We start from the raw sequence: 16,247 nt of genomic DNA on the forward strand, positions 1-16,247 counted from the left end.
AGTTACTCTTGTAGTTGTAGCACAGAACAAGGCATTTAAGCCTATATAAAGCATCCAGTGAATGAGGTAGGAGTCCTGTGGAAAAAATAGTATGCAATGTGCACAAGGGGTCTGAATTAAGATTGCCCAGGCAACTTAATTCTAGAATTTCCTAACTTTTGAGTCCTAGACTTTGCAACCTTGCATTCTTGTCACATGGGTTTTTCATGATTAGATTTTAAATATCTATTTCAACAGATGAGCAAATTGTATACAGACACTTTTTAGCTCTGCTACTATGAAAAGTTATGGAAATAATTAAAGAGGAAGCCGTGCAGTCAACCATTCTAAATCTGAAGCTCATCTCTTTCCCTCCCCCCCAAAGAAGTTTTTCTGGGTAATAATCACCAGAGCAACAACGATTAGTGTACATGCACACAAACAAACACACACACACACACACACAAAATCAATACATCTGTATATACATTTTTATTAAACAAGGTAATTTTAGCTTAACTGAACAAGGCAATGGGAAATACAAGGACTGGACATATACATGACAACTTTACAACTTATTGACAGAAATAAATGGCTTGTGACTTAAATACAGCTGCATTTAATAGAGGTTACAAGTCTACTGTATTTTAATTAAACAAAATCCTAAGCTCTTACATTATGAAAATATGCAGAAGTTGGATCATAGAGGTTAAAATCCTGTCCACTCTAAAAATATTAAGTCTAAAAACCTCCATACCTTCCAATTTCTGCCCACAAAGTTTCTATTTTACAGAACCACCATTACTTTACTGTCTTTACTGTTACCATACATGAAATATCAAAAATATATTGATGAGTCTATCACTAATCATGAATGTTTGTATTTACATTCAAGTTAACAAATTCCTCACCAAATACTTTATATACAAATCTCAATTTGCCCTTTATGAAAGTCATTAAAAAGTTAAAAACCATAAAAATGCCAATTAGAAATAAAGCATTCCATTGAAACAAATTTATGAAAAATGTGTTACTTTAATACAAGTATTATCACAATACTTTAGCTCCAATACAGCGCAACAAAATTTTGCCTTCAACACATTCTGTGCGGCATCTTCCCTTCCAACAATGCTGTAGGAAAAAAGAAATCAAGTAATCAATTGAGGAATAATATTTTTGCAGATCCCGGTACATCACCATATAAAATGTATGTTTTGATGATGATCTTTACAGTAAACTGGCCAATAAACATAGCCCTCTTACTAGATTACTATGATGTGTACATTACATTTAACTACAATTTTACAATGACAGCATTTCAGTAGAGTCCAGGAAGAGCATATAATACATCTTAAACAAAATGAAAACTGACATTTTAGACAAGTGGGGTCTCCCAAAAGTGTAACTGTGCTCAAAAGAAAAATTCACCACAAAAGACTGAAAGATGGGGAATTTCTTCAGGAGTTGTGGAAGAAATCCAAATCCAAACACACACACATCCTGATGTGTAGTCCATTAATTTTGACAGGGGAAAAAGGTTTTCTTTCTTTCTTTACACACATGTTCATCCAAACTAGACTACAATGTTCACAGAAAAAACTAAAAGAAATTTTGAAAATTTCTGGTCACCGAGTGGCTGAGAGTCCAATCGGCAGCTACAGAAAAACATGATGTAGAAAAGAGGCATGCAGACCTCCTTCCATCAGTGTTTCATACCATATATAGTGTCTTGTCCATTGGGCCAACATTGGGACATATAATGACTAGCTAGTCTACTGCTTTCAATAAGTTCTCATTTAGGTCCATGTGACTTCATGTATCTCCTCCAAATACCTGTACAACCGGAGTCACATTCCTAAAAGAGAATTTCTTTTTCTTTGTAATACACTTGTGATCTACATTATAGACCAAGCAATAATAGGTAGAGTCAAGTGGAGCTCAGCAGCCATTTACTGATTTGAGATTATAAAACAATAGAGATTATACTTTCAAACCAGTAATGCCTAACCTAGGAGTTTAGAGACGCTCATCAAGCCCTAGAGTAGGAGGGTCCAAAGTTGTTCTTCAGAGTTTACATAGTTTCATGAAGAGTGAACTTAGATAGAAGAGAGGGTTACTCACCTTGTGCAAAAACAACGAGGATTCCTTGTGGCACCTTAGACACTAACAAATTTATTTGGGCATAAGCTTTGGTGGGCTAAAACCAACTTCATCAGATGCATCAGAAAGTTTATGCCCAAATAAATTTGTTAGTCTCTAAGGCAGAGGTGGGCAAACTATGGCCCGCGGGCCGGCTGTCCTGTCCAGCCCTTGAGCTCCTGGCCGGGAAGGCTAGCCCCCAGCCCCTCCCCCCCCACGGCCTCAGCTCGCCATGCCACCAGTGCTCTGGGCCGTGGGGCTGTGAGGTCCTGCTGGGCAGCGCAGCTGCGTGAGCTGTCAGGTGTAGTGTATTAAATTGCTCCCCATAGAAATGTGCTACTTACGGCGCACCAAGTAGTACACAGTTAGTAGCACATTCCTATGGGGAACAATTTAATACACTACACCCGGGTAGGGAAGGCTGTAGCTCCCCAAACAGCCTGGCCTCCACGCCCCATCATCCCCCTCCCACTTCCCACCCCCGACTGCCCCCTTCAGAACTCCCGACCCATCCAATGCCCCCTACTCCTTGTCCCCTGACTGCCCCCTCCTGGGACCTCACCCCCTGCTCCCTGTCCCGACTGCCCTGACCCCTATCCACATCCCTGCCCCCTGACAGGCCCCCCAGGACTCCCATGCCTATTCAACTCCCCCTGTTCCCCGTCCCCTGACCCCCCCAGAACCTCGGCCCCATCCAACCGCCCCTGTTCCCTGTCCCCTGACGGCTCCCTGGGACCTCCTGCCCCTTTTCCAACTCCTTCCCCCCATTACCATACTGCTCAGAGCACCAGGACTGGCAGCCATAAGTAGCACATTCCTACAGGGAGCAATTTAATACACTACACCGGCGCTCCATACAGTTTTAAAACCCCAATGTGGCCCACAGGCCAAAAAGTTTGCCCACCTCTGCTCTAAGGTGCCACAAGGACTCCTCATTGTTTTCGCTGATACAGACTAACACGGCTACCACTCTGAAACCTGTCACCTTGTGCAGTAACTGAGGTTCTTTGAGATGTGTCCCCCCATGGGTGCTACACTGTAGGTGTGGCAGCACCTTTGCGTCTGGAGTCAGAGATTTTCCAATAGCAGTGCCCGTTGGACCTCACATGTGTACCTCTCCTCCCCCGCGCTGTGCACAGGTAGTATAAATAGTGCTGTGTGGGCCGACCGCCCTCAGTTCCTTCTCTGCTGCAGAGCCCAAACGCTACGCTCCGAAGCGGAGGGGAGGAGGGCTGTAATGGAGCACCTATGGGGACACACATCTCAAAGAACCTCAGCTACTGCACAAGGTGAGTAATCCTCTCTTCTTCTTCTTCGAGTGATGTCCCCATCACTGTAAGTAACTATAAAGCAGTGTCCCTAGCTGGAAGGTTGGAGCTTCGGAGTGGCTGGTATCACAGAGGACAGGACTGTATGTCCAAGAATGGTGTCCATCGAGGAATCCTGCAAGATGGCGTAATGTTGGGCAAATGTATCAGAGGATGCCCAGGCGGCAACCCTGCATATATCTATTATGGTAACATTATTGAGGAATGCAATAGAGGTTGAGAGCGCTCGTGTGGAGTGTATCCTGATAGAGCCAGGTGGTTGCTTATTGTCAAGTTCATAAGACAGGCATATGCACTGTGAAATTCATTTACAGAGGCGTTGTTTAGCTATAGCGGAGCCTTTAGCATCTTCGGCAATGGATATGAAAAGGCAGGCGAGTTACTGAGCAGTTTGGTTCTATCCAAACAGAATGACAATGTGCATCTGATGTGTGGAGAGCTGCTTCTTGGTAACTGTGTGGTTTGAGAAAGAAGGAGTAATATAGGCTTGTTTAGCTAGAAGGACGTTATAACTTCAGCAGGAATTTTGGGAGGGGATGGAGGGTCACTCTGTCCCTATAACATGTTGTATATGATGGGTATGCCATAAGAGCTTATATGTCTCTCACACGTGGTGCCAATGAGGAAGGCCATTTTCATTGCTAGATGAAGGAGTGAGCAGGTTGCCATTGGCTCTAATAGAAGTCTAGTCAGAGAGCATAGGACTAGGCTGGGGCCCCAGGGTGGGATGAGGGGGACATATATCAGGGTAAAGGTTTCGAACACCCTTAAGAAAACGTATGACAAGGGTGTGTGCAAACACTGAATATCCCTTGACAGGGCAGTGGAATGTGGTAACTGCAGCCAGGTGCTGTTTGAGTTGAAGGAGGTAGTCCAGTATGAGAGGGAATAGCGTGCGACCCCCCTTAAATATATATAAAAAAAGTGGTTTTGATTTATAACACCATTATAAATGCTGGAGGCAAAGCGGGGTTTGGGGTGGAGGCTGACAGCTCACAATCCCCCATGTAATAACCTCGCAACCCCCTGAGGGGTCCTGACCCCAAGTTTGAGAACCCCTGCCCTAGTGAATAGCATCCCAGGCCTGCTCTGGAACAAAAGTGAGGTCAACGGGTGTTCTCCAGAGTGATGAAAAGGTCTATGGTGGGGTGACCCCCATCAGTGGAAGATGGGTCGGAGTGCTCTCATGTCGAGCTGCCATTCGTGCTTGTGAGAGAAGGTTCTGCTCAGTGTATCTGCTCTCGTGTTCTGAAGTCCAGGGAGATACGCAGCAGAGATGGAGATGTTGTCGTGGATACACCCATTCCATAGCTTGATCACTTCTGAGCGTAGGGAATGGGACCTGGCACCTCCTTGCCTGTTGATGTAACACATGCAAGAGAGGTTGTCCGTCATTACTTGAACATCCTGGTTTCTGAGGAGTGGTAGGAAACATTGGCAGGCATTGTGGACTGCCCTCAGTTCCAGGAGGTTGATGTGTAAGGTGGACTCAGTGGGCATCCATCTGCCCTGTATAGTGTGCTTGCATAGATGCGTTCCCCAGCTGAGGAGGGAGGCATTGGTGGTAAGTATCACGGTAGGTGGAGGTTGAAGAAAAGGGACCCGGCACAGACATTGTCGGAACATGTCCACCACAGTAGTGACTCCTTGACCTGGGTTGGCATGGACAGGAGTTTTTGCATGCTGTGTTTGTGAGAAAGATATACTGTATGGAGCCAGCCCTGAAGACACTGCATGTGCAGCCTCGCATGTTTGACCACAAATGTAGCTGCAGCCATATGTTGGAGGCATGTACGTGCTGGGATTTGGGGGCATACTGGGTAATTGAGACTAGTTGTGTTATCACTGGGAACCTGTGAGGTAGTAAACACACTCTTGCCTGGTTGGCATCAAGTAGAGCGTCACTGAATTCCAGTGTTTGCACTGGAGTTAGTGTGGACTTTTCAAAATTGATAAGGAGGCCCAGTTTTGTAAAGAGGGTCATTGTAGTGTGGACTGCTCGGAGCGCTTCAGTCTTGGATGGCGCTTTGAGAAGGTAGTCATCTAGATATGGGAAAATGGTAATACCTTGTTTGTGGAAGAAGGCCACGACCACTGCAAGTACTTTGGGAAAAACTGACAGAGCTGTGGATAGTCCAAAGGGTAGTATCCTGTGCCGGTAGTGACTGTGGCCTACAACGAATCGTAGGAAACGTCTGTGAGCAGGATGTACTGCAATATGAAAGTATGCGTCCTATATGTTGAGGGCCGAGAACCAATCCCCCTGTTCCAGTGCTGGGATGATGGTGGATAGGGTGACCATTTTCAAACCTTTCAGTTTGACAAACTTTGCTGAGACTGCGAAGGACTAGGATGGGGCACCAACGACCACACTTCTTTTGTACCAGGAAGTAGTGAGACTAAAAACCGCGTCCTTTGTGTTGTGGAGGGACTTGTTCTATGGCTCCCAGTTGAAGTCATCATCTCACCTTCCCCTCCAGGATGGGCTCCCCTAAAAGGGGTCCCTGAAAAGGGATGTGGAGGGGGGGTTAGAGGGATGGTACAACTAGGAAGGGAATGGAGTAACCTTCCTTTACTATTTCCAGGACCCATCTGTCCAGATAACGAGCATCCAAGATGGTAAAAGTGGAGCTAAGCGGTTGCCAAACTGTCGGTATGTAGATGGCATTACAGATGGTAGGGGCAACTGGAGCAGGCAGGAGGTTTTCTGGACCTTGATCACACCTTCAAATTTGCTGCTTATTAGAGCGTTTGGGCCAGTGTCCCTCGGGCAGGCGACGGTCTGCGTCTGTCAGGAAGTCGGTGACGACGGTGTTGGTTGTCAAACTGCTGCTGTGGGTAGTATGGCTAAGGGCGAGATGGTGGAGAGAGCTGATATTTTCCCAATCTTCGTTTTAGCTGCCGTGTGTATATACCAAGGGATTTTAGAGTGGCTCGGGAGTCTTTCAGTGAACGTAAGGAGTTGTCTGTGCACTCAGAAAAGAGTTTTTGTCCCTTGACTGGGAGATCCTCGACCGTATTTTGCATCTCCTTAGGGAATTCTAAAAGGTTCAACCATGATACACGTCGCATTACTACTGCTGTAGTAATGGACTGGGCAACTGTGTCATTTGAGTCTAGGAAGGGCCTGCAGGGCCATGCAGGCTATTAAGTGACCTTCCGAAATGAAGAGCAGCAGATGAATAGGATTTTATACCCAGGAGAGCTAAACATTTCCAGTTCAGTCAGGATGATTGGATTGGGATTGGCAGCCCTTCTCTTGCACCGCATTTGCTACGAGAGAATTCGGGGCAGGATGTGAAAATAAAACCGCCACATTTTTTGCAGGGACATAGTATTTCCTATCTATCCGTTTGCATGTAGGAGGGATAGAGGCTGGAATCTGCCAAAGAAGGTTTGCAGATTCAAGTAGTGAACCATTAATAGGTAGGGCAATTTTTGTTGTTGAGAAGGTATGGAGAATGTCAATCAGTTTATGTTGTTCCTTGACCGCCTCAAGGGGGATCTTTGTTTCATAGAGTGGCTGACTCCCTAACTTCTGAAAGTGATGAAAATCATCAGCCACTGTGGGAGGTGGTGGTGGCATGGCAGCTCCATCAGGTGAAGTTGAAGAAAACGGGAGGACCAGAGGTACCTCCCCATCCTGCTCTACTTCCAGTTCCTCCTCCTGGTATTTGCGGGGGCTGTGGTTCTGGAAGTCGATAGATTGTTGAGGAGGGGTGGATGGAGGTTGGCATGTTTGCGGTGGTGGGGGATTACTGAATTGTGCCCAGGGGTCCCAATATGGTCAATTAGGGGGAAAGGGAATATATGGTTGCATCCATGAGGGCCCCTGAAAAGGCTGGGTGCCCGGAACTGCAGCAGGGTAAGGCTGGTACGTTGATGTCAATTGCCCTGATGTCGATGGGGGCAAGAGAGTCTTTTCATCCTCCTCAACATCACTAAGGAAAGGAGGTCCTGTCCCTGTGGGAGAGTGCGAAGAATGTGTTGATTGAGAAGTGGTGAGACTTAGGACACTTCCTGTCTGAGAAGTTGAGAATCTGGAATGTCAGGTATAGTGAGGTCTGACAGCTGTGTGAATTCCTGTGGGTGATCTCTCCACAGTGCCTGTGTTGAGCATGGTGCTGAGGTGTGATATGGAAAAGAGTCAGTGGATTGTGCCAGAGAGCTTTTCAGAGCTGTAGCTTTAGTAGTAGTTTGCAACCCTTACGGAGTCTCTCAGAACCAAAAGCTTCAGTGCTGTGCGCAGCGTCCGGCCCGAGGGCTTCACTGGAGCCAGCTGTTTTGCCTGTGGCGGTGCCGACAGTGTCCTCGGCATCAGAAATGGATCTGGAGCCGCCGAGGAGGTAAAGGGCTTGCTTCAGTCACCCACAACAGGCAGTGATGCCAATAGCAGCTGTTTTGTCCTAGTACGGTCCTTAGACTTCCTCTCAGGGGCTGAGGTAGTCAGTCAAAGAGCAGCTTTGTGCCTCTTCTCAGAAGCCATTCACACCACGGATCTAGCTGGGGATAGCATCCCTGCAGTTTGCGCCTCAGGAACTGAAGGAGGGACTGCTATCTTCTTAGTGTCAGCCTGGTTAGAGGATGATCTTCCCATACTTGGGCAAGGAGAGTGAGGGTTGGCAGACGACCTTGCTGAGCGTGAGGGTCTCTCCAGGGAGGAATCAGAACCGGGGTCCGATGCTGGTCGCAGGGACTTTTCCATGAGGAATAGTTTGAGTTTAAGGTCCCTGTCTTTCCTTGCTCTTGGGCTTTAAGCCCAGACAGTGGGAACAGTTCTGGGACACCTGTCCCTCTCCCAGGCAAGGGATACACTGTGCGTGGCTGTCCATTATAGAGAAGACAATCCCACATGACACACACCGCTTAAACCCAGAGGAACCAGGCATAAGGGTCAGGGAATAGCTTCGCTGACGGGAATTAGGGAAAACAAAACTTTTTTTTTTTTTTTTTTTAAAAGGATGAAAGAGCTAGCTAACTACAAGAGGGAAAAACTCTCTGCTAACTGTTCCATTCCAGAATGCAGGCGGTAGAGAGGGAACTGAGGGCAGTTGGACCGCACAGCTCTATTTATACTACCCACACACAGTGCGCGGAGAGGGGAGGTGCACATGTGCGGTTCGACGGGCACTGCTATTGAAGATGTCCGACTCCAGACACAAAGGCGCTGTCGCGACTACAGTGGAACGCCCATGGGGACATCACTCGAAGAACCACCACCAGTGCAGCACATCCACATTGCTTGATATATGTAAGATAGCAGGGGGTGGAAGTGTAGTGCAGAGCAAATGGAGCAGGGTCTCTAGATTCCATTCCCAATGCTTCAAGAAGCTAGTAGGATGATGGAGATAAAGAATCAGAGGACACTGACTTAATTTGAGACAGAGCCACAGAAATCACAGTACAGCGTCAATAACGTACTGCAATGTCTTTATGAAGATGATGTATCAACATGCAGTAACACTGGGTGCAAGATACATTAGATCTTACCATGAGAAAACTGACTAATAGTCCTGTCAAAGAATTAAATTTGCAGTTATGGCCCATTATGCTTAGCTAAATCCTCCCTATCACAGGAAGAACCCAAGGAATGGAAAGTGTAAAAAACATATGGCTATGACAGCATGAAAAAACACACTACATGCTACTCTTTCACGTTAAGAGAAATTAACAGTGGTATGGATCACACAGAGGTCTTGGCCTTGAAACCATGCAGAGCCTGAGAATCTAAGAGGAGTCAAACTCTAAATGCACATCTTAGGACATCCATACGGAGTGCTTTTCTTTCTGAAGCCCTGTCCCACCACCACAAGGCAATTCACTGCCCAATCCCATACAAAGGGAAATTACTTACCTTGTTGTAACTGGAGTTCTTCAAGATGCGTGGTCCCTATCTATTCCACTGTGGGTACGCATGCGTTCCATGCGCCTGAGACCAAAGAAGTTTTGCAAGTAGTGTCTATTGGTCCATGCCTGCACCCCTACTCTTCCAGTTTCTTCTCTACTGTGAATCTTGCCAAGCTCCGAAGAAGAGGTGAAGGAGGTTGGGAAGTGGAAGACAGATAGGGACTACACATCTTGAGGAACTTCGGTTACAACAAGGTAAGCAATTTCCCTTTCTTCTTTGAGTTCTGGTCCCTATGGATAACTGACAAGCAGTACTCAGAGGAGGTGGGTGCAAGAACACAGGTGGTATAGCTGCTTGTAGAACCACTGCCCCAAACAATGAGTCAATGGCAGAGTCTTGGACCCAGGAATCATGCCTCATGAATGTGCGGATGAAACTCCATATAGGTTGTCCTGCAAATGCTAAGCAGGGATGCTTCTTGAAGTGATGCTTCTGAGGCTGCTTGTTCTCTTGCATAGTAAATCTTTACCCCATGTGAGGGAGGAAGCTGTGCCATCTGATAACAGAATAGGATATACCCAGAGATCCACTGAGAAGATATAGCTTGACCTTAAACTCACTCTGGAATGGAAATGAACAGTCTAGATGGCTTTTCTGATTGGTTTTGTTCTCTGCAGATAAAATGACCATGCTCATAATTCGTCGAGAGAATTAAGTCTCCTCTCCTCACTAAAGGCATAAGGTTTTGGAAAGGCACAGGTAAATGAACTGACTGGTTTATATGAAATGTTAGAACAATTTTATGAGTAAGTTTTGGATGTAGTTGGATATAGAGACTCTGTCCTTACAGGATATTGTGTATGGCCATTAGGACCACAAGTTCACCTACCTTTCTGGCCCTGGTGATAGCAATGAGGAAGGCAACATTTATCTACAGGTGAGACATGAAACACATAGCTATTAGTTCAAAGAGTGGCTTAGTAAGACATGAAAGTACTAAATTAAGGTCCCAGTGAGGGGTTGGTTTCCTTACCGGCAGAAAGGTTCGGATCAGAACCTTCTGGAAACTGGCTGTTGGTGGGTGAGTAAAGATTGAATAAAGCCCCGATGGTGGGTGACGCACTGATTGTGCCAGGTGAACCGGTGGCAAACTATGGGAAAGATCCATCGTCTTGAGAGTAAAAGAAGAATCTAAACTAGCAAGAAAAAATGATTACTTATCTGTATGGTAACAGTTGTTCTTCGAGACATGTTGTGAACACATACATTCCTCTGTAGATGTTTCTGTACTCAGTGCAGCAGCACCACTACGCAGTGCATGCTTCCCTGATCTCCTCATGCCTTCAGGTGAGATTATACAAGCGGAGTATCTGCTGCCTTCTGCTCCGTTCCTTCACATTGCTGTATGTAATGTCTGAAGTAGTGTGGAAGGTTGGAGGGTCATGAAATGTATGTGTGCACAATACATCTCGAAGAACAAGAGTTACTATACAGATAAATAACTTTTTCTCCTTCGAGTGCGCATATACATTCCACTGTAGGTGATTCATCAGCAGTCCCCTTACAGGTGGAGGGACTTTGAAGAGAGATTGGCAAGTCTGTATTACTAAACTGGTATCATTACAGGAGACTTGAGTGATGGCAGAATGAGTGGAAAAGGTATGCAGACACAACCATGTTGCTGTCTTGCATACAACAGCTATTGGAACATTGCTGAGAAAAGCTGATGAAGTGGACTGAGCCCTGGTGGAGTGAGCTATTACTCTTGGTGGAGGAGTGATTTTAGCAAGATTGTAGCAGAGCTTAATGCAGTCAGAAATCCAGTGAGATTTGCCAAGACAACGCGGATTGACCCTTAATGTTCTCAGCAAAAGCTATAAAAAGCCTGAGGGAAGTCCTGAAGGATCCAGTGTGGTCCAAGTAGGATGCCAGGCTCTACAAACATCCCACATATAACTTGTTTCCTTAGTTTTAGACAAATGAGGTTTTGGGAAAACACACACTGGAAGATTGATCGTTTGGTTTACATAAAAAGCTGACATTACCCTAAGCATAAACTTATGGCGTATCCTAAGGGAATATGGACCCTTGTCCATATGGAAGGCCATGAAAAGAGGGTCAGCCAGAATAGCCTGAAGTTCTGAAACTCTCTTGACAGAAGTGATTACCACCAAAAAGGTTGGCTTCATAGACAAAGATTATGAAGTTGTAAGCCATAGGCTCAAAAGGGGGTCCCATGTGTTTGGAGAGGCCTAGTTTAAATCCCATATAGGTACAGGAGCAGACAGAGAAGAGAAATGTTAATCAGGCCTTTCAAAAAATAAATCAAGAAATGAGAGGATGAACTGAATGCTGATTCAGGTGGGCAGGATGACATTTGTAGGAGGCTTCGAAACCAGAACTGTCTGAGCCATTTGGGGGGTGACAAGGGTGACTCCATGCCCTGTGCTGTTGAATCTTCCATAGAACTTGAGGTGGTACTGGGATGGGATAGAAAACACATCTAAAGTGATCTGTCCAAGGCAATAGGAGAGCACTGCCTCTGGAGTGCTTTTCTTGAGCTTCTCTGAAGCAGTATATGTTGCATTTCCTGTTTGCCTCCCAAGTGGGGGTTTCCCACACTGAAAGAAAATGCTGTTCACCACCCACCTCATCATGGATGGCAAAATGCCTGCTGAGGCTGTCTGCCAATGAATTCTGGGTTCCTGGAAGGTACACTGCCAAGTAGGGTGGTGTGGTTCTTGATACACTAGTTCCATAAGATGACCACTTCTATATATGGTTCCTCTGGTCTGGTATATGATTCCCCTGACAATGGGAAGGTCCAAATCCAGCTCGATCAGTGGTGCCATCAGTTCCATTGAAGAAAAGTCGTGGCTAGTAGGCAGGATGGGGAACAGATTTCTCCCATAGCCTGCATCTCCTCAGGGGGCGGGGGAAGGAATCAAAATCTATTTGGTGAGGGTTGGTTCAGACAACACAGGAGATTGTGGATATGGGAGAAACAAAGATGTCTTCCAGAATGGTATACATTTCCAAATGGCATGCGGTTCTATCTGGCTGTACAGATGGAGCTGATGTAGGAAGGCTCTGAGTTGTCAGATGCATATGGCGTTGTGGTGGTATGGATGGTGGATGAGGTTCCTGATGAGTGCTCTTTATCGGTACCAGTGATTCATGGTCTCTTGACCTGGACAGGATCACCAGCAGAGGTAGTGCCAGTGCAGAGTCCCATAGTGGCATAAATTTGCTCCTATGCACCTTTTTATCATAGATCTGGGATTTAGGATGTCCTAAGTCGTTGGGAGCTGGACACAAAGACCTGCCTGACTTGGACAGGGAGAGATCTGTCCTCTTTGGAGTGGACTTAGAGGGGAGATCTGCTTCTGTGCTATGAGAGCATGCTCTGCTCCTGCAAGGAACCCCTGATGAAGAGTCCATAGGCATATTCTTGATCACTCCTCCATCAGGCTTCGCACCAGGACGCAGACTCCTTGATGACTCTGGCTGATGTACAGGGGGTTTCCTCGACCTAGGTCTGACTGGGGCTTCGTAGCCTTTTCCATGAGGTGCTTTTTAAGTCAGAATTCTTGCACTTGTAGGATCTAGCTAGGAAAGAAGTGACAGATACTGCATCTGGAAGAGACAGGCACTTCCCCAAAGCAGTACACGCAGTGCTGGTGGTTGTCTCTGACCAGAAAGGTGCAAGCACAGGAGATAAAGCTTTTAAAGCCAGATAATCTAGACAATCTAATTCACATTCTGGGATGCACATGAGTCCCCAGGGAGGGGATTTTAACTATCCATTGAACTATCCATTGCTATACTAATAGAACTATTAAAAACATTAACTATACTAAAGATAAAACTGGAAAACTTTTAAATATTTACAGGTTTTAAGGATCAGGCTGAAGAGAAACAAACAGCACTGCACTGGCGACTCAGATTTAGGCCATGGCGCGGTAAGAAGAACTGAAGAGGCCATCAATTCTCCCCATCCCTTATATACTTGGTGCAGAGCATGAAGAGAGTAGAGGCACAGGCCCTGACCTATGGATACTGCTTTCAAAAATTCTCTAGTCTAAGGCGCATGTACACCCACAATGGAATACACATAGGGACCAGCACTCGAAGAACTTGCTTTTCGGCCTTCTACTCCCACCACAATTGTGTGCATGAGAAAGCAGAGCACAGCTGCTGTTCCTTTTCAGCCACATTCAGTCAGTAGTTATGTATATTTGCTCCCCTTTATACCATGCAATGGCACACATGTTGTACATTAATGGGTGCAAACTCTATACAGTAATTTAGCTCCCTAACAAGATGTTTTAGAGTTTCCTTTCTTACCAATCTAAGTAGTGCTCTGTCGCTGGACTTTTGGCCCAATGCTCTGAGTTTCCTTTTCTGGATTTGGGCGTTTCCCGGTGCTGATACCAGTGCTTCCTGTTCTTCCTGAAAAATGAAATCAATATCTAACTTGAGAAACTATTTTGCTTTTTATGTATCCAAATGACATCTTTTAAAACATAAGTCACCTTGTTGCAGTAAATGTGATTGCTGATGTTCTCCCTGGGCATAATGTACAATACTGTTGCCTTGAGAATAACCTGTTAAAATACAGTACACATTTACTTAAATCATTCCTGTGTTTTCCTTTTATTTATCACAGTTATAGGCTTGTATCCATTAAACTTTTGTATGAACCAGGGGAGCCAAACCTTGAACTCCCAAACACAGAGACATCTGGCCAGAAATCATTCTTGTTCGCAGAAAAAATTTTGTACTAAAAAGTTACACACACACACACACACACACACACACACACACACACACCCACCCCTTTTCTAACTGCTACAAACTTTAGTTTTGACATTGCCCAATCATCCTTTTCACTATTCAAGATAACAGGAGTCAACAGCACAACTAAACTGGGATGAACCAGAATTTTCTATTTCATGTAAATTGCCCGACAGCCCTCAATACATCAAGAGAACAGGTACTGCAGAAGCAAGAGTAAGTTTTCCTATTCTGCCCATACATTTGCTTCAGCCATGTTCTGGAGGTCTGTAAGGAGTGAGAGTGATGTCCTGTCTCCACATCCGTTCTGTCAACCCTCAACCCCTGCTGAGATTGCAATGTGAAGCCAACTCAGGTAATGATTTTGTGATGTGGATACCTATTTGACAACAACTGTATTTCTAACTCTTTAAAAAAATATTTCTTCTGCCTGTTCACCCATACAAATAGTGGGCTCTACACAAATTGCTGTCAAATGCACAAAGTAAACAAATGGAAATTTTACTTCCTTCAAGCTCTCAGCTGTAGTGATCTTGAGTGTTATTTGTAACAGGAGACAAAAAGAGATCTGATTTCTATGCTGGTATCCTACCAAAGACTACTGTAAAATATCCTTACCCCAACCCTGAAAACAAACAGAGCTACTATTGTTCACAACTTGATTCTGGAGACAGCTCTTTGTATTTGAGGACACAAATTAATATCATGCTAAATGATATAATCATTACACATTTATGTTTCAACGAAGAAAAGTGAGCCAAGCTGAATTTTAGAATTCTGCTGTCACCAGGGAAAAAATATCAGAGATATTTATAGGATTTTAACCATTTCAAGAATCGTGAGAACGTCTCTGAACACATTTTATTTGCTAAATAATACCATGCTGCTGAATTCCACTTGATCCTGCATGTGAGTCTTCTAGGGAACATGTCTGAACGCCCACTGTATGACCATCATTGCTTCCCATTTGAGCTCCTGAAAAAAGGACATTTTAAAAAAAATACTTTCAGCATAGAATACAGCACAGATCGAACATTTAATAAATAATTAAGTGTAATGTTTGAAAGTCTATAATGTTTGAAATATGTACTTACTGTCTTGTACAAAATGGGAATGATTGAATATTGCATTCTAAAGCAATAAAGGGTTCTGTAAGGTCAAATTTTTGAAGATTTTTTTTAACATAACCTTGAAAGTTATGGGGAAAATTTTAATACGTCCAAGGTATTGCTCAAACAAATTCAGATCTCTGTGCATCAACCAGGTAGGTGAGACTCAAATTCCTGATATGAAAAGTACAAATGCAGTTTATGTACACAAGAATTTGATAATGCAAGATCGTCCCCTCATTTTGTATGCTGGACTGAAGGCCTTTTAAAAGTTTTGCCTTTGATGTTTAAGTTTCAAAGCATGTTTTTTATTATTCCCTATATTCTGTATATAAAATACTAGCATCTGTACATCACCTAAAAAATGTCTGTAGGCTAAAAATATTTTTCATTAAAACCCAATTGAAAGTTATACATTATGTATTGTAGGTATGTAGGGGATATTTTACCACCATTATTTGTATTGTGGTGGTGCCTAGAGTATCTAGTCCCCAAAAGTACTAGGCATGGTACAAATATAGCAAAAATGGGCCTTGCCTCAAAGAATTTACAGTCTGATTTAATCTACTGTGTTACCACTGTCACAAGGTATTAATGATTCCTAGGAGGGAAATATATGTACAAATGTTTTGGAGAATTGCTTGAAATGTATTAATACTTTTACAAGGGTTAGAACATTCCTCTCTAAAGGTTTAATTACTTATGTTGAATATACCAATTCTTCAGATGAGCAGCTTATCAGCATTTATATAACCATGCAAAAATTAACTATGGTGGAAGAGTGGATCTGAAAACATTCTTAAGAGCAGTTTTCACAAAACTGTTTTCGTGAGGGTAGCTGTTTCTACATAATAGCATGCTAGGGGGCTCACTTAAGGAATTTGTGCAACTTCTCAGTTCCAATACTTTTGTCAGAACAGGAGATTTTACTTACCACTTGCACTACTACAACCAGAGATGTTTTCTCCTGGTGAATATCCCATTAGGCCACCATTTCCATTTGGGTTAGAAGGCACTGTTGCAAGAAGACCTAATCAAGGAAACAAA

General features: G+C 44.4%; 1 protein-coding gene across 1 annotated transcript in view; it reads right to left on the reverse strand.

Annotated features, from left to right (window-relative positions):
- Nucleotides 1-448: 448 nt before the first annotated feature.
- CRY1 (cryptochrome circadian regulator 1) overlaps nt 449-16,247 on the reverse strand; it is a 61,756-nt gene continuing 45,957 nt past the window's right edge. The window contains exons 10-14 of the mRNA XM_054032697.1: nt 16,135-16,230; nt 14,971-15,066; nt 13,830-13,901; nt 13,642-13,746; nt 449-1,110 (exon numbers count right to left, since the gene is read on the reverse strand). Coding sequence (XP_053888672.1) covers nt 13,646-13,746; nt 13,830-13,901; nt 14,971-15,066; nt 16,135-16,230 — 365 coding nt within the window. The 3' untranslated portion in view covers nt 449-1,110; nt 13,642-13,645. The remainder of the gene's footprint in view (nt 1,111-13,641; nt 13,747-13,829; nt 13,902-14,970; nt 15,067-16,134; nt 16,231-16,247) is intronic.

Source organism: Malaclemys terrapin, chromosome 1, assembly GCF_027887155.1.
Source record: "Malaclemys terrapin pileata isolate rMalTer1 chromosome 1, rMalTer1.hap1, whole genome shotgun sequence".
Classification (NCBI taxonomy): domain Eukaryota; kingdom Metazoa; phylum Chordata; order Testudines; family Emydidae; genus Malaclemys; species Malaclemys terrapin.